Source organism: Solenopsis invicta, chromosome 4 (genome assembly GCF_016802725.1).
Source record: "Solenopsis invicta isolate M01_SB chromosome 4, UNIL_Sinv_3.0, whole genome shotgun sequence".
Lineage (NCBI taxonomy): Eukaryota > Metazoa > Arthropoda > Insecta > Hymenoptera > Formicidae > Solenopsis > Solenopsis invicta.
This window is the reverse complement of record NC_052667.1, coordinates 22,734,204-22,758,772: the sequence shown is the minus strand read 5'-3', so window position 1 is coordinate 22,758,772 and position 24,569 is coordinate 22,734,204. Positions and strand designations below refer to the sequence as shown.

The window sequence follows — 24,569 nt, the reverse complement described above, 5'->3', positions numbered from 1 at the left end:
TTCGTGCAAGCTATCATTAATAGATTCGTATTTGAAATACGTATCTATTAACAGTTCGAACTCAGTTACATTATTTCATTTTGTGCAGCTAACCGTTAAAAATGAAGCTTCTTCTACTTATTATATTAAGTTTGACAATCACAACTGTATGCTTTGGTGTTGAATTAAACACTCTTTATGAATGGAAATACGTTGATTATACTTGGGATAGTCCAAAGCAAAAAGAAGATGCAATAAAGTCTGGTCTGTATAACTCTTCTGCAGTCATTTTATACGACGCAGATGTGGCACCAGGTAGGCTGATACTATACGCAGTAAACTATTTAAATTTAGATATAATTTTATGTAATATTATAAATACACAATTTACATTTAGTGTATATTTTTTAAATAAATGCCTTATCGCGATAAAAATTTTTCTTCATATTTTTTAAAGCACTTTTCAAAAATACTGACAATGAGAAAGTCTTTTTCTTAGAATTTTTCATACATGTGAATTCTGAAATACTTTAAGATTCGTATAAAAAATATCTGAAAAATTTTCTAAAAGATTATATCATCATATAAAAATTCTATAAAATTTTAAAGTTTACATAAAAATTCTGCAAAATTATATAAAAAATTCTAAGAAAATATGTAGATTTTATCAATATGTCTGAAAGTGTTCCAATTCGTATAAAAACTCTGAGAAAACTTTTTATCAGGGATAACACCATAATACATGCAATTTATTAACAATATTAAATGTAATCATAATTAATATTTCGTTAAATGTATATTGATATTGATAAAAAAAAAACATTTTATTAATGTATTTACGTAACGTGTCCTAACAGTGTATAAACATTTTTTTTTTTCTTTTACAAACAAAATTGTTACAGATGGTAGAGTATTCGTTACTTCGGTAAAAGAGGAGGGAGTACCAGCTAGTTTGATGACAGTAACTAACAAAGTTGGACCGGGAGGTCCACTTGTGAATCCATATCCAAATTGGTCATGGTACACTAAAGGTGATTGCAACGATATTATAAGTGTATATCGGATAGACGTGAGTTTTAGTATTTAAAGAACTACACAGCTAACGTAAATAAGTAATATAAATAATTAATATTATATCTATTTTTGCATCAGATCAAATGCAATTACCTTTTCGTTCTGGATTGTGGCGACTTCAACAACACCGAAATTTGTCCTCCGAAACTATTGATATTCGATTTAAGTAATGATATGCTCGTTCAACGTATTGACATTCCAGAAAATATCGCTAATAACGCAAATGGCACTGGATTGCTCGTAACGCCACTTGCTTATGTCCACAATTGCAATCGCATACAAGATGCAACTGTTAGTATTTTTCTCTTTATGCGTTTAGTCACAAGTCACAATGCATGCTCTTTGTTCTGTACTCGTATAATCAAGTTAACACGTCACATCTTGTAATTTAAGTCGAAATGCAATTATTATATTAATTAATACAATAAATTAATATACACACAGGTGTTTATGGCTGACATTCTTGGTTACGGGATGGTAATATACCATAACAAGAAGTTCTGCAGAATCGAATCTAAATTCATGAAACCGACTGATCCCGACTTTACCATAGAAGGCGAGTCTTTCCACTTGGACGACGGTACTATCGGCTTGGCACTTATGCGTGGACGTAAGCACTCATGTTTTTTCTTTACACGAAGAAAATATTTCCATAATGATTATATAAAACTCTTTGTAACGCACATGTGCTGCGTTATAAATTATAAGTCCATCTGACTCAACTCTGTATTCAAGTCATTATCATTTTTATTTATTTTTTTTCTTTCTTATCTATAGTTATACATATTTACGCTAACAGTAAGAAAACAGAAACTTTGCCGATAATATTGTACTATCGGGCTTTGTTTGTTAATATTTCCATTGCAAATATTTTAGAATTGTTCTATTCTGTCTTGGCGGGTGATAAAATGTATAAGATTGACATGCGAAAGAAGGGAAATTGTTCACAATTAAAAAGAAATATTGATGAATTAACTCAATTGGCCGGTACGTTATCTGGTCAAACAGGACCGATAGCATCCAAGAAGTGCGCAATATTTTTTAGCAATATCCCGGAAACATCGATTTTGTGCCAAGACGCTACTAAAGAATTTAATTCCACCAACACGGTAAAATATCTAAACATCAATTTTTCTTCATATGTTATTCGATAAAAAAAAATTATTTCGAATATTCATACTCTACTAACATCGTTTTATTTTTTGACAACAATTGCTTGTATAATTTTAGTTTTAATAAACTATTAATTTTTAGGAACTTATCGCGGAAGACCCCGAAAGATTACAATTTCCAAGTGGTATGAAAAACAAAGATAACCAGATGATAATTATGACAAATAGATTTCAGCGTGTCATGTCTGATACATTAAATTTAACCGAGACAAACTTCCGGATTCTCAGCGCGGATATAGAGCAAATATCGCGCGAGACAAATTGTTTTGCTTCTTGCAGTAAGTATCATAGACATAAGCATCATAGTAGTCATGAACATCATGGTAGTCACGAACATCATGGTAGTCATGAACATCATGGTAGTCATGAACATCATGGTAGTCATGAACATCATGGTAGTCATGAACATCATGGTAGTCATGAACATTGTGATAAATCTGATTCTTCTAAAGAAATGTCTTCTGAAGAAAAAATATAAAATCTATACCGAAAACATGAGAACATAATCAATCTTGTATGTAATGAATAAGAAAAAATAATAAAAATACATATATTTTAATGTGATCAAGGCATACCAAATTTTCATGTTTTATCTTAATTTTATTTTACATATGCACCTTAACATTTGTGATAGTAAATTGTTTTTTTAACTAAAAATGTCATATCAAATTATTAATATATATATATATGTATACCTATATAGATGGTTAAATTACTAATGTCTTATACGTTTAGCTCTCAGGATTAATTTTATTAATTTTTCATTGGACAAATTGCAATAAAAACTTTGCGTCAAATTATAAAATTAAAAAAAATGTCTAGTATTAACTTTGAAATATTGTAATTAATAATATAACTAACATAATACTAACATATATTAGCACTTGATAAGAGATAATGATAAGAATAAAATCACAAGTATCAAATTATCGCATATGTGTTTAAAATCAATTAAAACAAATTTGGCTTACAATTGGAAATGTTTTAATCAATCTATTTTTATCGCCTGCGCATACAAATGCAAAATAAAAATAAAGATTAACGCGACCTTAATTGGAACAAAAATTATTGCACGTGGAAATGTGACGTTACTCTTCAGTTGATACTGAACATTTCGTAAGCGTAACATTTCTGCTGTACTTAATGGAATCGGGTAAGCCGCACGAGCGGACTTTGCTGTTTGCATAGATGCACGACGCGACGTCGAGGCATGCTGCCGCCGTTGACATAAATCCAGATTCGTATGTTGCCATGCTGTAAATCCTCCAAGTGTGTATGCACTCCGCGCAGATCATGTAACGTGTCTACCATTCGCTAAATTATCACTTATACTTGAAAACAGTTATTTCAAGCAAATATTTGCATACTTGCTCTCTTTGATGTGCCAGATTAAAGCATTTATGCATAATAAAAATATAATTAAAAATATTTAAATTATTTAATTTTTTAGTTAAGTGCATACACACGGAATATACAATATTAACAAAAATATATGTGCTTTGATTATTTTGTAAAATATTAGCTTCTGAATACGCTGAAGGAAAATTGACCTCGCATTGACCAAAAATCCTGTATCCGAAGAAAAGTTTTTGGATTTACGCAGACTGTGTATATCAGTATCAGATTGTCCATTTACCAGAAAAAGAGAGAGAGAAAGAAAAAGAGAGAGAGAGAGGGAGAGAGCTAAATCCCATTTTCGGAAGTTGAGCTCGCAACACTCTGCGGCCTCGCCCGATAAACTTATCCTACCCCAGGATTCGGAATTCTTCTCCCGAAATACGTTTTGAAGAGAGAAGAAAAGGGACGAGCAAAACTACGAGGGAGGTAGTGTAGTAGGCGAGTTTCTGGCAACTTAGTGAAACAATAGCGTGGTTTCCACAGCAGGTACGGAAATCGCGTTCGCGTTTTCCCGCTTCGACCGCTACAGTTCACGTCGTTTGCGAGTGGTTCGTCAGAGGGGATAATTTAGATAACAGACCGCGTTTCCCACGCGATCTTCTCGGATAATTAATCAAAAAATGTTCAACCGGAAAGCACGCACACAAACGCAGATCTGATATTTGCAAAAACAGATGACCGATTTGAAACTCTGTTCATAGATAAGCCGAAAATTATACGATATAATTTACAGAACCGTGGCGTTATTGATTTTTTATCTCGCGATATTATAATTAAGGTGCTGTTTCAACTTGTCTCAGATATAAATATAATTGCTCGGTATTTTTTGTGCAAGACTGAATACTTGGCCATTTATGACGTTACGAAAATTTGTCGAGAGGTACATTAATAATAATACAACAATTGAATTTCCCTTTTCTATAGACATTATTATTTATTGTATAATAGATTAAAATCTTTTTTTTTCATAATATTGAAATTTCTTGATTCAGAAAATATCGAAGTTGTGAAAATTCTAATGATAATACTACTTAAATTGCATTTAACAGCAAGAGTTAAAAGTAATAAATTTGGATGAGTATCTTTTAAATATGCATAATAATTCAATGGATTATAGACGAGTCGTAAATAAAAGTTTCTAAAATAAATCGAAACCAATGACCCTTCCTAAAGTTGATTCCGTGGCGAAGAATTTAAAAAGAAAGATCTATCCGTGAGCTCGAAGTGCAGGGACGCGAAAACATTTTGCCAAAACGAAATCGAAAGCAAAGTAAGTATTTTGTTACCCGCTGAAACGAAATAACGAAACCAATCGAAGTGCATGGGGCAATCATTAGTCCTGGGGACGTTCGACCGAGCGAGTTTCGCAGTCTTCGCGCTCCACGCGCTGTTTCTTTCTGAGTTTCAATCCGACGCGAATTCAGGTCGATGAAAGACGAAGGAAAGCAGTTCAGGCACTTGATTTTCCGGACTGCCGGAGAACTTCGTTAGTCTTGGCTGGAAAACCCCGAAAGAGGGTCGTTACCTTATCGTGACATATAAAATATTTTCGTCTGCGGTGCTCGCTCCGGAAGTGAGCGCTATCCTCCGAAGTTTTATGTCGCGCCGCGCGCGAGGGTGGCAAATCATAAGTGTAATGTTCCACGTGCCCCAACGTTGAGATCTCGTCTAATATATATATAGTCGTTTGGTTTACGTTTCCCCCCATTGATATACGATTATAATAAAGTATGAAATCGTATTGTATTTTTGAAAAAAACTACGCCGAAGACAGTTTCTCTTCTGACATTGTGCAGGGCAGAAATACCGGTAGCGGGAATAAAAAGTATTAGTCCAATGGGAGAACAAATATCGCTTCAATTGCAACCAATTGATCGTTCGGGAAAACGAACGTACGAGCAAACGCAGCGCTATATCCGGTCCGCGTAGGACGCAACAAACAAGTATTGCATCCCGTGTCCGACATGTTTCGCCAGTGAATTTATGCTCCATTCTCCTATTTCTCTTGGCCGTTTAATACGCCACTCTTGGTTTCCATTGTTTCAATCAGCGTGATACCCCGGCCATCGCGTCCGCTCGCTTGGAAGTAAAATTATTTTAACGATTTATGTAAATATCATCGCTAACCATGCGAAATTGCCAACATTAATTTGAGAAAAGTATTTCTAAAGTGCCGCTCGTTATTCGCGTATCATTCTTTGAACTTTGAAAACTGAATAGTCTATATAAGATTTAATTTTGATTCGACATATTTTCATACAATGTTAAAGAATCGATAAGAAATAGTAATGTAAAAACATGTTTTGTTTCAAATTTCATAAATGTGATAGAAAGACTGGTAAACAATATGTTTTTAACAATTAGCCCAAAATTACTGTAATTTTATTCTACAAAAATATGTATACGTTAAAAAGAAAATTAAACCAAGGTAAGGTACAGAAGCCGCTTCTTTCTTTTCCAATAAAATACGCCGCTGGAATCCGATATAACAAAAGATTAACGTAATTAATAAAGTTGATCTGTGCGCGCGTATGTATTATTAAATTTTTTTAACATAAATAAAAAATAATAATAAATGAAAAATGTCGAGCGTGGTAAATTAGATCATAAACAGAAGAGCTTGCGCTGCTAATTTCGAGACTCGAGAATATTACAATAACTTTTTTGTAGCGCAAAAAGAAGATGGTAAAAAAAAGCTCATTAAGATTGTCTCGTGACGTGCAAAATGAAATTGATACTTTTTGCTTTAATTATACGTAAACGATGTCGTGAAACGACTAGTAAACTCTAATTAGGACTGGAGCAAGCTTCACTCTTCTGTCGCCCGAGACTTCATTTCGTTCGCGATCTGACAAAAAGTATATTTCGCGCGCGGCTCAAAAACGGGCGCGGGCGCGTTAAATAAAATCTAGTACAATTTAAAATTTAATAAGTGAGTCAAGTTTCCTAGAATGGAATTTTAGGGAGTAATATCGTGAAAACTGTTGATTGAAGTGGCGCGCCTTTATGCGACGTCGCCGGTAAAAGGTCCGATGTGACTTCCATATCTCGAGCAAGACGGGGGAGTGTGGACGGAAAGAAGAAAAAAAAAAAGAAGAGAAAAGAATCTGCCGCGCTCGTCTCGCGGCACGTCCTCGTGACGAAGGCGAGGCGAGAGTTTCACGTGAAGCATCTCTCTTTGCCATGTCATTTCTTTGCCAAGCAGCGAGCGGAGGAAGGGGGGGGGGGTAAGGTGTAAGGGAAACGCGTCTTGCTCACGTGTATGCACACGGGTAAGTGTGCACACGCGTGTTCCCTTCGCCAATGCACTTAGATCTCAGAACTGAAGAAGTCCTATAGGCATGACGTTTCTTCTTCTGCCTCGCGCGCATTTTGTCAAACGAGACTGTTAAAAGCCCGGCGCGCCCGCGCCGATACAAGTCGAGTGTATCGCGCTGAGGCTAACAAAATGTTCAGAATACTTTGTGAAATTTGAATATTCGACGTGGTGTAAGAAATCCGACCGATGGAGCGATCCATCAAACTTCCCCAGCGTCTCGGAATCAATCGCGCGGCGACAAGACGACGACACTCTCCTCGCGATACTTCCCGGAATATTTTCGCAACGGGGAACGAGAACTTTTCGCGTCGAAGGTACCGAATCATTATTTTGCTCGTCTGGTCGATCACAACATCGATAGAGTGCAGTCAAAGACAGAGACCTTTTGTTTTCTACTTTCTTTGCAGAGATCGCTTCCTTTTGCGGTCGCCCACGCTCCGCACAATCTTCTCCTCAGAGAAACCTTTCCACCTTGCGATTCCACCTCATCATCGTCATCAGAGTTCCGCCCGCCGTTCCGTTTGTGACTCCCTCTATAGCAGAGCGAATACATTTTACAACAAGCAAAAAAACTCTTAATTACCGCGCCGCATATTACGCAGAGTCGTTGGGATCGAATGCGAGGTGATTCGCTCGAAGGTGCTTTGCATGACAATGGAAGTAGTTCAGCGGGAACCGTATACGCGTTTCCGGCGCGTTATAGTTTATATCAGTGCGCCGGTAATAACACTTACGCGAAAACACCAATAACATGTAATAATAAAGTCCAGTGATAAAACAAAAATTCGATATTGTGAGACAAATGTGTTGGGCGTATAAATAAATAATCCACTAGCTATTTTCTCATTTTTTTTTCTAAATTTTTTGTTGAACAAGACATGCTACATCGAACGAAACAAATAATAATCTAAACACCGGGTGTGATAAAACGTCCCAAGTTGCAATAGTGTATCTTTAATCAATCTCGCAATACAGGGCCGACGATTATTGGGCGACGACCTTTTCCTATCATCGCCAGTTGCAGATACACTGCAACTTGATTAGAATGTTTTACCACATTCGGTTTTACCATACTCTGTCACTAGACATAGCGCCTTTAAATTATATATCATTTGTTTCGTTCAACGCCCATTGCCTGATAAAATATTTATAAAAGTCGAAAAAATAAGAAAATAACTTAATGAATTCAATTCACAAAAAAAAGACTGGTTTTTCTACATTAGAAAAAAATGTTTTGTTGTAACAACGAATAATTGGCTTAAAATGTAACGAACAAAACTAATTAATATAAACAAATATTTAGGAAATATAAATGAATATTTTTGTTTTATTTACGTGTTTCGTAGAAGCAAATATTTTTATTACATAAAACAAAATAAAAGCTTTTAGTGTACTAATGCTTAAAAGCTATTTGAGTAACGCCTTTATCAATAACAAATATGTTAGTTATTGTTTCGTATGACAAAAAATTTAGTTGTAAATGTAAAATATAAATAAAAATATAAATAAAAAAAATATTTATTTATATTAACTAAATAGTTTTTGTTCAGTCCATTTTAATTAAATTATTTGTTGTTACAACAAAACATTGTTTTTAGTGTAAATTCGGAATCTATAATTTGCTTAAAAGGTAGAGAGAAATATTAAAAAATAATGGAAATATTATAGTTTCATGATGGAACCATATCGGCATGTTCCAACAAATACTGAATTTTATAAAAAATATGTGGATTATTTGTGCACCTAATAAAATAAGCCATAAAAACAAAGTTGATAGAAATCTTTGCGAGCAGGATAGTCAAACAAATAATTAGAACCATTTTTATGTAAATAAAAAATATTAACTATTTTAATTCAATAAACGTATATGAAAAGAACGATTTTGTTGAAATGTTTAAAAGTTTGGCAAGATACAGAAATAAATTTTATTAGAGTATCAAAATAATTACGCAAGACGCTCAAATTGATTGCTAGAATGTCAATACTTTTGCAGCATTGCTCATCTCGCTTGAATGTCCTAATTATTTTGATAATTTAATAAAACTACTTTCAGATCTATATCTCGTTAAATTTTTAGATACTTCAGCAAAATGGTTCTCTCTCCGTGTAAAAATATAAGATCGTACAATGATTTAATGCACAAGCTTATATTCATACTCTGTTTGACCTAATAAACTAATTTGAATTAATTTTTCATTAGCAAAATTTGTTTACGAAAAACGCTTGTTATTACAACGGCCTGTCAGAGACAAAATGGTAATAAAGAAATAATTCGTGAGATCGTACTGCCACTCCTTATTCTCATTGGCAGGCCGTGTTCCAATCTCGATCGGATTTCAATCTATGCATATTAGAACCTAATTGCGATTGTAATTTCCGTGGAAAAGTCTCAATTCAGAGGCGCGAATCCTTATCGTTGCTGGAGGAGAAACGCGGCTCTGAATAAAAAGTTCGCATAAATCTTCGGCCCTCGGCGAAGCGATTCGACAGCCAATTACGTTACCAATGTTGAGGCTTTTTTGCGACTTGTACTTTGCCGATGGAAACGTTCCAGCGGCGATCCCCGAAGGAAATTTACGGGTCACCTAATATCGCACCCGGAAAGGATTCCGGCGCGTTGCCGTGCCGTCGATCACATCGGCAAACACGGCCTTTGTCATCGGCGATAAATTAATTGATTAATTAAATGAGGCGCTGAAATCTCGCGAATCAGATATTTGCATGGCGGAATATTTAATCGAGATCGGATCTATTTATTTTCGGCATACAGAGCTTAATTACGTAGCTCATCTCGTATCGTATTTATTCATATCTAACAAACTTGCCGTATTAAGCAAGATATTAAAATTAAATTGAACGAACAATTATATCATCCGCGGAGTGCCTCGCGCGCGCGTGATGTTTGCTGCCAGTATGGAGGTCATAAAGGAAATCAATCTCGATGAAACCAAATGCATGGTATAATAAATTCATAAAATAATGAAGATTAAATTAATAATAATACCACATTAGGGCGCATTCACATATTTTGGAATTACTGGCTGTAATAAGTTTTGCCATTACATTGTTGCGGATAACGTAATAATTAATATTTCTCCAATGTAGGAAGCACGCCAGATGTACCTGTTCATGTGTGTGTGCGTGTGTGTGTGTGTATGAGAATATTTGAACGCGTTAAAGTTTTTGCACAAAATAAACTTCGATAGTGCTAATATAATTTTATTTTAACCCAAATGGTATAACTTTATTATTTCACTTCTTTCCTGTATTATTTTCGCTTGCATTAATTAATTGTTATAATTTTAGAGATAACAAAATAAAAATTCACTCTTTCGCGTTTAAAGAGAAAAAAGCAGGCATCATTTATTCTCTACAAATTAGTGTTTTTTTTTTTTATATAATTTTCGAAAGGTCAGCCACAGACAATAAAGGATTAAGTTAAATTTAACATCAGGTTTAATATTGGAATTTAATAAAATCCGTCGTGTGACAAGTTTTAAATTATATTGTTACGAGGCCAAGCCTGGATTATATGAAAAATTCATGACTAAAGAACCGTGTGGTAGATCCGGGACATACTCTACGAAAAGCAAGAGCAAATTAATCAATGTGAAGACAATATAAAGTCACCAGGCCACTTAAAGAATAGCATCGCATCCGGTATATTTACGATATCGTGGATGTAACGACGAATAATGGCGCGGTAATAGCTGCACTCTTCCGTGTGAAGCTCGGAGACGATTTAATCGGGAAGGAGTTCTTCTCAAGGACTATATATTTAATATACGTTATCCGAGTAACGTAAGATTAATTTTACGCTTCCCGTCCCCGATCCCTTGCGCGACATCCTTTAGAAAAGTCTCCTTTTCAAAGCCGAGGCAAAACCCATTTCAAAAACTCCATCGTCTCTGCTTTAACAAACCGATTTTCCAAACCAACCTCCTAATTAATTAAAGACTAAAGCACAAAACATTTATGTATTTATTAATGCGAACATTTTAATATGCATTCAAGCGCAAATTCTATTCCGACGATCAGATATATTGCAGAAATTTATTTTATTAAAAGCGCGTGGCGCGTGTGGCACTTTTTATTGAGAATCCGCATAATCCACAATGATTAAACGCTTCACGGACACTTTAAAAATAAAAAAAGAAAGAACGTAAAAGGGTACGCGTTCTAATGAATGCTTTTAACGATGTGTCTCTATCAGATAAATATGCGTACGTTCAACGTCAAAGCGCGAATTAATACAAGTATTTTAGTAATCAATAATGAAACTAATTGGTGTATTAGATATCTGTAAATATTTACTCGATATTCGATATCTTGAACTGCAGTATCACAACATAATTAAAACTATTATTAGTCACTAACTCATATTACGCATTAAAATTGATCTAATTTGATTTAAATACATAAAACTGTTCATTTCTTAAATTTTCTTTTTATACATTTTTATAGAATTTATTAGATTTTTAATAAATTGTTACATAGAATAATTTATTTTAATCTAAAAAAATGTACTTCCATTATTACTTTTAAAACAATAAATAATTCGTACTTAAACCTTAATTTAGGACTGTACAAATTCAAGACTGATAAATAACTGATGAGAAATTTGTATAAAGAATTGGATATTGTAAAATTCACGTAAGAATATTAAGCACCAATATTCGCTTCGATCGAATATGCTGCAAATAGATAATCTCCTCTTATTTTTGTTATTTATACATCGGTCGATTTATTATTGAAATTCTAAAATTCACAAAATTATTTAACTTCAACTAATTAATTAAATTGCTACTTCTAGTTAAATGTCAACAGTCGTCGGTAGCTTTTAGCTTTGACAGCTTATTAAAATACAATAAATTCAATGTTTCTAAGAAAGTTTTACGGCCGGAACTTTGATGAAAATAAATGTGCTTTCTGATAAATTAAAAGCTATTTAGAGTCGACGGAAGAACGTAAATCCGGCAGAAAGTAATTACTTGCGTTTTATTCGAGCAATTTTCTCATTCGGCCAAGTTATTTCTAATTTAACTAAACTTGAAATGTACACGTATTCTGCATACAGAACGTCGGACGCATAAAATATTATAACGCTATAAAGCCTTTTCGAGAACCATTTTTCATTTTATAATATAATAAAGTACGTTGTCTTGAAAATGATGCTCTTTCCAGTAATACATATTAAACGCTCTCAAAATAATGGCGTCGATTCTTTTCAACTGAGAAAATTTTATGGTAATTTAATTATAACCTTGCACATATCTTGCGATTAGTTGCCGCACAGAAGCGAACAATACATAATTCTTGTAACGCAAATTACCTACATACATACAAATAGCGGAATAATTAATAAAACGTATTACGCCATTATAACGGCGCCATTACGGCGCGTTCATACTGACCGACTTTGTAACGTTAATATTTCTAAATGCTTCCTGGGCGCGGTAATTAGTTTATATTTTGAGCCGCGGTACACTTCTTAATCAAGCTCCATTCACAATACTCCTTGTTCCTTGTTATCTGGGTAAACTGGATTCTCACGTAACCGTTCAACCGCAAAATCCAATTAAATCAAGGCTCGACTGATTTTCCAGATATATTCTTTGTCCGATTTCCATATGTTATGCATTGATACGTTATTGTGTCAAAATATAAATCTAAAAGCTGTTATCAATTTTTACCATAATCTGATGGATCCGTATCCATGCATTCGGATTAAAATAGAGGTCAAAATTAAAAGAGACTGATTTTAACGTGTAACACGAATCGCTACCTAATATTACTTTAAATTACATTTCGGTATTGCTGTAAAATTTGAAATATAACAGAATTGTTGAATCCATTACTACATGCATTAATGATGTACATTCGCGTCTGTTATTAATTTTCGATCAACCCTGTAAATAAATAAATAATACTGTCGCAAGCATATATTGCCGGTTATTATCATCCTTAGATGATCGAATCGGTCTTTCTTTACGTTCGATCGCTCTCGAAACGGTATCAATATTAATATAAGTTTACCGTGCGGGGTTATTTACATTACGAACGGAATATCGGAGTTACGCGATGTGTATAATCCAGATTTAATATCACTTGGCGCATTCAACGCAGTCGACGGAAATTATGATCAATATTGGCCTGTGTATACTGTAAAAGTTACTGTGTACCCCCGGCGGTATTTATGTTAATACGCACGGTACAAGGCATCGGTATATGTTATGCCCGATACAATGGCTGTGTTATAACAAACCACCGAATATCCGCGAACGCGGCCGGAATCAACTTCCGCGCGCGGCTCGGCTCGGCTCGGCTCCGAGCAAATCGTAATGCGCAATCGTTTGTTATTGCGCGCAAGAGCTGACAAAAATAATATTTTTAGCGTTTCGGACATCGAATAAATATTACACGCATAAATATTCATATATTTACGTAGCAACAATTAAAAAAGCTTTATTAGAATTTCAGATTTGCGTATACACGTGTATACGTCCGTTCGCCGCGAACGTTGCGGCGTCCGCAAAAAGGTAAATATATTAAATATTAAACGTTATATGTAACAAACGGTCACGCGTATTTTCCAATGCTCTCTTTTCATGTTAATCTCACAATCGCACATATTGTAATTCTTGGGAGAAAAGTCATAGATTTTGACGCAGACGAAAAATGTCCCAAAATAAAATTAAGCGGTGGAGCTAAGAAAAAAAAAATATATATATGGGCGCGCGTAAAATGCTACTCGTAGAGAATTTTAAGTCACACGCGCCTCTTCGCCGCCCCTTTTGCCAGGAGTGGAAGTAAATAGATGAAAATAGATGAAAATATTCGGGTTACGTTTCGTAAGTGCAATTTATCATTATTTTCAAAATAAACGGCTCGAAAATCGGGATATCTGAGAACGCGAGGGCGGAAAGCTTCTAACACGGATTTGGCGAAAAGCTACGTCAAAACTGGAGCACGACCCGGAATGGTGGCGACCCGACGATTGGTGATCCACAATGCAACGGGTGGTTCGGTAATCGCGACACGATAGAACGACGCGCGATGAGACCGATTGGCTTTCGCACTACAGAGGGTAGACGTTCGATTATTCGATACCTGTATCCTATTGCCTCTCTCTCTCTCTCTCTCTCTCTCTCTCTCTCTCTCTCTCTCTCTCTCCACCAATATGGCATTGGGTAATTTTCTTTCGAGTGGATCTCGTGTGACGATGGTACCTCGACGAGGGGAGGCGGAGGGAAAACGGAAAATGCGGCGACGCTTCTCGAATGGCAAAATTTCAGCCGCGAGAGCGTTCGTATTCGATCCCATTTGCTCGCAATGGAGAGGGAGAAGGAGATAGAGAAAGAGAAATGGAGAGAATACACGAAATTTTCTCCAAAAGAGTGTCGATCGAACCGGCTGTACGAAGATCGTGTGCAAAATGATTTTCCTGTCGCATAGAAATTCATATCCCAATATTTTATAAACGCCCGTGCGAGCATCGTAAGCAGAATCGTTCGGATGTGTGAGAACAACCCGGAAGTCAGCGTCCAATCGAGCTCTCATAAAAAAAAAACGACGAAAAATGATAGGTGACGCTTCCTCGTCCCGTTGAACATTTTATATTTTCATCTCAGAGCAAAGAACGTAGATTTAATATGCAAGTAAAGATCCTAACGCTAATTATTTATTGGACTTTCTCGCATTATTTGCTTCAATCAACTTCTCATAATTAGATTCCACAGAGTAATGTTGCGGACTTGCAGTAAAATAAATTTTGCATTATTATTCTAATATAACTGTACAATGCGAACCGAATGTGCGGAGGAAGGACGGTAATCGTGGAATATCATGATATTTTATATAATTCGCGTTGAATTCTAAGAGTAATTGTTAAAATTATTTCGTTACGCAATCTATTCGGACATTGTAGGATAGTTACTGGTCATTGATGTTCGCTGTGTTTTTATAAAAGCTGAATTTCAGTTTTGCAGGTAGTAGAATATTTTACGCAATATATGATAACTCTTTATGTAATTTTAAGTACGTTACATATTAATTTTTTAACTTTTAGTCTAACTTGAAAGCCTTGAATATGAATTTCAATCAATATTATTGAATTTAATGTGTCGTAATATATGTATAAATTCAGCAAATAAAGTCATGTGATATGTAGACTGCGATTGTGGAATATGTTCGTCCACCATGTAGATTTCTCTTGGAACTTTACAATCTCATTGTAGACGTATAATGTTTAATAGAAAAAAAAAAAATATTTCAAAACGTTTTGAGTTTTGTTTAACAAAATTTTTGAACTAAAAAAATTTTTTTTTAAATTTTTGCAATAAAATATATTTTATAAAACGCTCGTAAAACCTTGATTTGTGGCACTTATTTGTGTGTAAAATCTACGAAGGATCATTAATTTACGTTCTGTTTTATAAATAAAAGTGCCTTTTACGACATCAATCGTAAATTACGTTCGTTCTATATATCCGATAAATTTCTAATGAACTGGGGTTAGAATTGCGTCGTGTTAATATTTACCAAGTTATTGTTGAAAAACAAAATAATATTCCACAACCATCTCCTTCTCTCTATGTATTTTCGTACGAGCACTATTTTACGACGGATAATATTTTCTTCAAGAATAGTTTACTCGCGACACACGTAAAATGCTAACCGGCGACCAAATTTGCTACCTACTTTACTGCTCTCTACTTCTACTAGAAGCTCGTCGGTCAAAGTTTCTCCCCGAGATGTGAATTTATATTTTTGCATACAATTGAGCTATTTAAAATTCAGAAACTATCGCTCTTCGAGCGCAACTTGCTTATTCCAACTTTCGCGAACGTTTTTCTATTTTTTTTTTATTTTTTTTAATGGCGTTTCCCGTTCCATCTGCACGAGAATTATAAATCCCGCATTGAGAGATAGAGAGAAAGGGAGAGGCAATCCCATTGCGCAACTCACGGATTGTGTTTCCACGGGGTGTTCCATAAAGACGGCTTCTAACGTCGAGAGAACGCGCGCAACGGCCTCGATATAACGGTCGCAGTTAACAACGCGATAACGTGTAATCGACGTTTCTGACAATGATGTCAAAATAGAGCGCGTGGCAAGTGCTCGTGTATCCGAGATAGAGCGGCAAAGCGGCTCGGCGAAGTGTCGCGAATTTACGCAACGCGCGTATACCGTGAGGCTAGGTAATAAACAATAATTCCGTTTCGTAAATGACGTATCGCGATAATAAGCGCGCCGACCGGCTGACCGAATGCGCTCGCGGTTATGAATCGCCGCTGTGAATCATGTGCGAGATATTTCTGCTATTTCATGTAACTGCTCGCGTATAATGAAAACGCGATGTAAAATATTTATCGCGGGCGACGCGTTCACAGAGGAAGGACGTCCGCGGTTAGTTTTTCGCGCCGCGAAAAACATTACGATATAATTGCGACGCGCAGAACTTTTTGGTTTTTTTTTTATTTTATTTTATTTTATTTTTTTTTTTTTAGAACTCTGAATGCGCTGTGCGAAAATTAGAGCACCGGCTCGCTCCTTGTTCGTCCGCCGTTTGTTTTACGTATGTCGCTTTTATGGACCGACGACAAATCTTCCACGCGGAGTGGCCGTAACGGGTGCACGCAACGTTCCATTTCGACGATATTATTGGATTGATCAGCTAATACTCGGAATTTTGACATGGTGACAAACAGCCGACTCGATAAACGCTGCGCGAACTAGCATTAAGAGGACGTATCGGGCTCACAAATTATTGCGACGCATCAAATCCATTTAACTTGTTAATCTGAACGAAATAAATCGTGACGCGTTCGATATTTCAGTTGCAAATGTAAGCGACCGTCAGCGTATTTTTGTTTAATCACTATATAATGAAAATGGATGGAACTTGTGCGTTAGCGTATGGAAAATAATATGGATGCTCGTTGTTATTACACAAAACAGAAATCGTTAAAATAAAATAAAATAAAATAAAAAAATGCGGAATATTGAGTAAATCACAAGACGTAGGAGCGAATAAAATTATTATATTTTTTCCAGAATGTCTTATGTTTGATATTACAAAGGCAAAAATCGTGTTCCGTTAACAACGGAAAGCGAAATAAATCACATAAATTTTATGTTTTCTGACCTCATAATATTGTAGGAAGTAATCAATATTAATATAGATTATAGTGTTTAAAGTTTATTCAAATTTTGTATAACTGATTACCTCAAGTAAGAAATATCACAGTAAATCGATAAAATATTTATCTGTTTCTACAAGGCAAGAATTCTTAAGATATCAGAAGTTTAATTCAATTTTTATTCTAACTTTGTTACTTTAACTTTAATTTGGATATCTCTTGATCTCTCTTGAAATTGCATTGATAATGTGTTTTGTGAAATAAACATATACTTTATAAGTACTTCCGTAGATGTGAGAGATGCGCCTCTTGCATTGTTTCTACTTACTCGTATAATACTTCAATCCGTAACAAGAGTTTCTATTGTATTAAAATTTTTGCCTCACTTCACTTCAATTGAAATATTTTGTTCCATTTCGAGCTGATTATAAAATAGAAAGTTGTTTAAGTAGAATTTACATTGTAAAAAAAGAGAAGAAGGGATTAAAAATAAAATATTTCATGAAAACGTTTTCCTCATTGTAAACGTTACATATTTACTGTCTTTAACAATCATTCATTACAATCCTTCTCGCTTTAACAGTTTTTCGAAAATTATATACACAGCATTACGAGTAACGTATTGTAAATTATATCATTTAATGTAAAAGTTCTATCAATATTATTCTTATTATCAATAACTTTTTCTCTATCTACACTAAAAAAAAAAAGAATTTAATTTTAAGATGTCAAAATGTTTTAATTCTTTCTGCGTTTTTTAAATACTTAAAAACGCTTTGGTTTTAAACGGTATTTAGACTTAAAACACTGAAATATGTAGAGCCTGTTAAAGATTTCAATTTTATACGTTTTAACGTTTTAAATCTATACATCGTTTAAAACAATAACATTTTTAAGTGTTTAAAAACCAAAGACAGAAATAAAACATTTTACTATTTTAAAATTAAACACTTCTTTTTTTGGTGTACACATGTACCATATATATTAAAATCATTTACGAAATAAGGTAGGACTTTTTATTTTTGGTATTACTAATACAACGAAAGATAATATCATGATCAAGATACTTTGAAGTGTTATTCAGTAGTCTCCGTTATCAATGACACAGTCTCAGATTGCTGGTAGTTCTCACCAACACTATTAAGAGTTCCATTTTCATTCAAAGCTGTAAGATGTTCGTACTAGTCATAAGTGATAACCTAATATAATTTGACTTATTTTAATTTTGCGTGTATTCTATTGAAAATTACTCCTAATTCCACGTCTAAAAGGCACGTTTATATTAGCAAATATCTAATAATCCACGATACCATGAGAATTTCTATGCGAATCACATTATTATTTGTTAATCGCGCTATTCAAACGTTACGGCCGTGTATACAGTGCGCCCCCAACAATTCGAATTTGACGCAACCGCATTTGCATGTTGCAAACATTATGCTAACTATCCGTTACGTGCGAGCGTCGTTACTCCCTGCTCACGTATTAAGTCGAGAATTCAAATTCCCAACTCGCGTACCGGACTTTATTACGATGGTAATCCTCTTTCATATTGTTTATAAGATCGCGTTACAGGCGCCGGCATAAATCTTCGACACCCGCGACCTCAACTTAAAGGAAAACAGGGAAAGAATTCGTTCGCATTAACATTTACTTTCAGAGATAGTACAATAGCTACTATTTTTCCCCCTCACTTTATTACCACTCTGTTCCCCCGCCCCTCCTGTCTTTCTCGCCGCGGGAGGCCTCATTTTTCTCTCGTTATATACTGGAGGGTTGAGAGAGAAAGAGAGAGAGAAGGCGGGTGATCGCGGAGGGCGACTTACCCATTCGTAACATCGCGCGCCCTTGCTTTGTTAGCGATAATGAGAGAACCATTCACAAAAGAATCGGGAGGACGTCCGCTGCAAATGCATAAGCGATGTCATTGCCTTATAGTTACGAGGGCACACGCTGCGACCCGACGCGCGCTCACCCCGGTGGGAAATACCGACCTCGGTATTTGCGATCTTAGCGTCACGATAAATTGCACCCGAGACTTAAGCGCGAGGTAAATACGCGGTAAAACGCGATGAGAAGTTTACAAGAGCGGGCATCATCCTACGAAATTTTCTCTGCGCGCGGAAATACCCGTAAGTACGTGTACCGCAGGCAAGGTAAATTTTTCTCTCGACTGAGTTTAGCAAGCTCTTTTGAAAATCCTAAAATTTAGTTAATGGTTCTTCAACGAGAGGGAAAGAGAGAGAAAGAGAGACACGCACACAGTCAACTCGTCGATTATGCGATTTCGATAAGGCGCACGATCGATTTTGATTTATTGGAAGATGCCTGGAAAAAAAAATATTGGAAAAGATAAAGATAAATATTGCATTTATTCCCCCCGTGTCTGCCTGAAGTTAAACTTGGATTTTCAGTTTGCATAATGAACAATAAATGTCAAATGCAGCCTCACCCGTTGAAATAATGACGTCATTTGAACCTCACTTTTGCATAATGGTCGATAAATATTACATGGGGCTTCGATCGTGGAAGTAGCAGGTGTCGTTTAAAAAAAAATATCATTATAAGTATTTGCCTGTAAAGAAAAGGAGAAATCCAATCATGTGACGCGATTACTTTGAAGCGTCACAAAGTTTTCCACATCAATCAGGCAAAGTAGTTTCATTATTTGTATTCTATCCCTTCTTTTCCTCCCCCGCCACCCCTTCAGGTACGCGGTAATAATCTTTTCAGTGTTTTCGCGGGAATGAATTACCACTAGTGAGATATTGGGGGGGGGACGGCCGGATCGGATCGAACCACCAAGTCACACCGGGCTTAACGGACTAACAAGCCACTTTAATATAGAAATGCCGCAGCACGCTACTAACGAGCCCCGGGGGCATCGTCCATACGAAACGAAGCAATAAACGTTTCCAATTGTTATAGGGACAAGAGTTGAATTCCGTCGGGGCGCACCGGAGAGAGAGCGCCAGTTTCCTCGACTTCGGTCACGCGGTTATTTACGACAGGCATAGATGTTTCATCCCGGAAATCAGATCTTCATTTTATAATAAAAGCGATTCTTCATCTTAAGAAAAATTGATAAAGTAATAACCATAAATAAAAAAAATATATGAACATCAGTGAATATAGTTTAAAAAGTTTTTAAATATTTCTGTAAAGTATACGAACAAGTTACACATTTATTTTATAATGTGTACACGCAAAGAACAATTTTGCTGAAATACAAATCTGAAAATAATTATGTTGAATCATTAAAAAATTTATTTTGGACGTTTAAGCTAATTGCCAGGATGTCGAAACCTTTTGCGGCAAAATCAACATGCTTAAATGTCTTATAATTCTTATGATAGTTCGACTTAAAATTATTTTCTGATCTGTATCCAACTGAATTTTTAGATACTACAGTAAAATTGTTCTTTCCGTGCATAAAGTGTTAATCTTTTATAAAGATCTTGAAAATATTTCGGTACCGCTGAGCTAGAATGGCGCGACAAAAATTCAGAGTACCAAAGATTGAGCATGTAAAAAATGATATTGACCGTACACGGTCGATCTAAAAATTTAGCTAGATAAAAGATAAAAAATGATTTTGTGTTGAATCATCAAAATAATTATGTAGGACATCCAAGCATGATAATGTTACTGCAAACAGTTTCGACATTCTGGCAACCAAATTAAACATCCGATACAATTTTTTACGTTTCGACATAATTATTGTCAGATCTTATTCCAGCAAAATTGTTTCTTCCATTTAACTACAGATATGAAAGTAATTTTGTTGGGCCATTAAAGTAATCATGAAGAATGCTGGTTGCTAAAATGTTTAAACTTCTTGCAGCATTGCTTATCACACTCGAGTGTTCTACATAACTCTTTTGATGTCTGAACAAAATTATTTTTCAGATCTGTATCGAGCGAAATTTTTCGATACTCCTAGCAAAACCGTTCTCTCCGTCATATGCGACGATGTCATCCGTCCGTGACTCGACCCGTCCGGTCTGTCGATGCGCTAGGCGTCGTAAATCTTAACGCGGGGGCATCGACGCAACTTTTACTGGCGTATGAAAAACAGCGAGTTTACTGCGCAACAGGCGGCGAAAGATAAGTCGTAACGGTGCCATTGAATAATGCCCGTTGCACGAATTTGGCTTGGATCTAAATCATCCGGCGCGGAGTCCGAGGCAGATTGTAAATCTTACGGCGTTACCGTGTGACCAGATTTATCGTAACCCCCGTAATCCTCTTGGTTCTCGGCGCATTTGTTGCAACCCCGGTATTATTAGCCGTGACGTTTTCCACGGAGATAACATAATTCGCCGGGGCCGGGACGAAACGCTGGACGAGGGGACACACGCGCGCGAGAATTCCTCAACAACGGGCGTTCTTTGACATCGACTCAAACATAAATTACACGAGGAAAAAGGCGCTCGGCTTTTCCCAAGAATCGTTGCGTTTCTTCGATTAGTGAGTGCAAACGTACGTAAAGATTTATGTGCCATTGTACGCGAAGATTGCTGTGGACAAACATAAAACCGCGTACGGTATTATTTCTCCAGTTTCTTTTACACTCAATCAGATATCCCTTTACACATACGACGGAGTTACGTTCGGTACGTAAGTCGAATTCATCGTAAAACTAATAGCATTTATATTTTGATTTTATCTCAAAATAGTTATTTCGCTACTAAAATTGTAGATCACTATTTAGAAAACGACAAAACAAAATTACTTTCTCAAGATTACAATTCTTAATATAATGCTTGCTATTACAAAATTAATAGTTAGCTCAAAAATAATGCTCTTTTCATTTAATGTACTCTTAATATAATATTTAGTATTATAAAATTAATATTTAATTTGGATCGCTTAATGAGTGCTTAATTAGCTTCGTCACAATCTGCTGTTTCATTTTTTAATTTTCATTTTAATAGAGTACCACCGGTTGTAAAATTCATACACCAAGATCGCGTAAGTAGAGTAAGAGGGATAAATTATTTTACGAGACTAACTTACTAATTAGATCTCGACAGGGAGAGACGTTGTAATTTCATATCGCGTTTGAATTGGCGGATTCCTCCTTTCTCTAAGAGCTCGACTTCTCGAAGAACTTTCGACTACCTCCACCTTCATTACGAAACCATATTATAGCCGAAGACACGACGTTTACATAAGCAAATACGTCGTGTCTTGAGCGATTGCGCGAAGGGTTTCGGATGAACACACAGAACGTCTTGCGTGTACGCTGTTATCAATAAGCTGCAACTAATCGGATGAAGTCCGGTACAAAGGTGCCATTTTGAACGCGCCGGGGATTCAGCCCTGGATCCAGGGCTCCTCGCCCGCGTCTCCCTCAGGCACCTGAATACCAGTCATAACATGGTTCGTTAGCTTGTATAAATATGGAGTATGCAATTTGGAAGACGATTTCCGCGATAAATTTATGCGCGCGCGCGCGCGGTCAGCGCGGCCATGCTCGGCTTGGTCCGCCTACCGCGGAATGAGTACAAGCCCTCTGTTTAACATTAAATACGCACTGTCCGGCTTGACAAAGTGCAGAAATGGCGACAATGTAATTTAATAGGAGATAAAATCGCGCGTAAATTGAAACGATAAAATTGCGCCAATCTTCGCGCCCGCTCCTGCAAATGCGTCGGCAATCCGCGCCGGGCATTTCCGTGCTGGCGCTTAATCGAGGAACGAGGAACAGAAGGGAGAAAAGAAGTAATTTCGTCATGAAAATTAGATTATTTCCCGCGCGCATAATATCAGAATTTTCGCGAGATCGCGACCGAACGACGGCGGGGAAATTGGCGACCGTTTTAAAATTCGACACGCCGGCCATTATTGTTAACATACGGTATGAGGCATATGCGATAAGATCAACGTGCGATATTAAAATGTAAAATTTAGTAGAAATATCGGGACGGTGGGACAATTCCCGTCGGACAGTTAAGCTACCTTCGATGTAACGTTAGACAGCCGTGTCGGTGGGGACAGGAAAGCATGAACGAAGGTACGACGTAATTCCAAGGGAATCCGTCCAATTGTTAAAGGATTCTTAGTTTCGCACCGTCCAAAGCGAGTTCGACACTTAGCGCGAACGGAGTACGTTCGCAATCCGCTTGCGATTCCAGAAATTCCACGCGTGCCGAGGTACTCCGGGGGTCATGACAAAGGACCATTTATGCGGGCGACGATGAGCTGGGTCCGGTGAACACACATCCTATCTCTTTCATCCCCTCGGTCACGCTCCTGTTTCTGAAGATTCGGAAATAGTTAATTCGAGTTCTCGGCTCTCGCGCCAACCAAGTAATGGAGCAGAGGCGAACTGAGAGCGGGGTCGAAATGAAAGAGAAGAAAAAGTGAAGGAGAGAGCAGGTTTGTTTAATCGCGAAGAAAGTGACGATAGCATAATTGTCGTACAAGGCAAAATGGCAGGCAAAACGAGTAACACCGAAACAAGAGCAAAAGAACAAAACAAATAAAGTAATGCGTAAGGAAAGTAAAAGAATTAGAAGAGAAGTATATCGCGATGAAGGAAAACGTGGCGGGATAAAGTAGAAGAGGTGAAAGGGAGGAGCGGATATGTAATGCAAATAATGAGAATAAGCTGGATAAGCGTAAGGGGAGAAAGTAGGTAAATGAGAAAAGCAGAGAGAGGAGCAGAGGGAGGCGGAGAGTGGTAGAAACGCGAGGTCGAGCGGATACTCCAGCGTCGAAGGCGGAGCGACAAGGACGCGACGGGGATGGGAAAACGTAACGGGGCGTGTGTTGGCGGAGTACCGGGCGCGAAATCACAAGTTGCCAAGAGGCATGTAATGTCGACGGATTTGCAATTCCATTACCGGCTGCCATCGTATGGGTAAAGGGTGAAAAGGACGGCGAGAATGCTCTCTCGTCTCGGTCCTCGCTACCCCACCACACCATCCCTCCGGTTGCTCCCGAACGGCGACTCCGTTCCATCCCCCTTATCGGCCGTCGTGCATTAGGCGCGGCTGTATTGACCAAACTGAGCGGCTGCGGAAGCTTCTTTTCGTCGCCGATTACACTCGCATCTCGAACGCGATGAAAGAAATTAGATTCGCGTCTGAACGCGCGAGAATCCGACGGAAACAAAATTATATTGCACTACTGGACTTTACCGCAAAGAAAAATCTAAATTCTTGCGTCACTGCTGACCACTCTGACCTGCTACCCGTTGAAACGATAGATGAAGTTGCTCAAAGTATCGAAATTCGTTAATGAATACAACTTGATTAAATCGAATGTCATGATTGCGAATAAAAAAGAGGCAATTTGTTTGTAAAATTGGATAAAAAAAAAAAGAGAAAACTTCTTTCTTTTTCATTTAAAACTGCTCGAATAAAACGTAATTAATGATTATAATACTTTTTGCTCTCTTCAAGATTGAATAATAAATCAAGATTTTGCATTCTATTTTGCCTTATTAAACTTGTTTAATAATAAAATTGTTAAAAT

At 36.5% G+C, this 24,569-nt stretch overlaps 1 protein-coding gene across 1 annotated transcript in view; it reads left to right on the top strand.

Annotated features, from left to right (window-relative positions):
- LOC105194918 (major royal jelly protein 1) overlaps window positions 1–2,804 on the top strand; it is an 80,587-nt gene extending 77,783 nt beyond the window's left edge. Inside the window, exons 5-9 of the mRNA XM_039448865.1 lie at window positions 882–1,048; window positions 1,132–1,344; window positions 1,498–1,663; window positions 1,930–2,162; window positions 2,308–2,804. Coding sequence (XP_039304799.1) covers window positions 882–1,048; window positions 1,132–1,344; window positions 1,498–1,663; window positions 1,930–2,162; window positions 2,308–2,703 — 1,175 coding nt within the window. The 3' untranslated portion in view covers window positions 2,704–2,804. The remainder of the gene's footprint in view (window positions 1–881; window positions 1,049–1,131; window positions 1,345–1,497; window positions 1,664–1,929; window positions 2,163–2,307) is intronic.
- The last annotated feature ends 21,765 nt before the right edge of the window (window positions 2,805–24,569 follow it).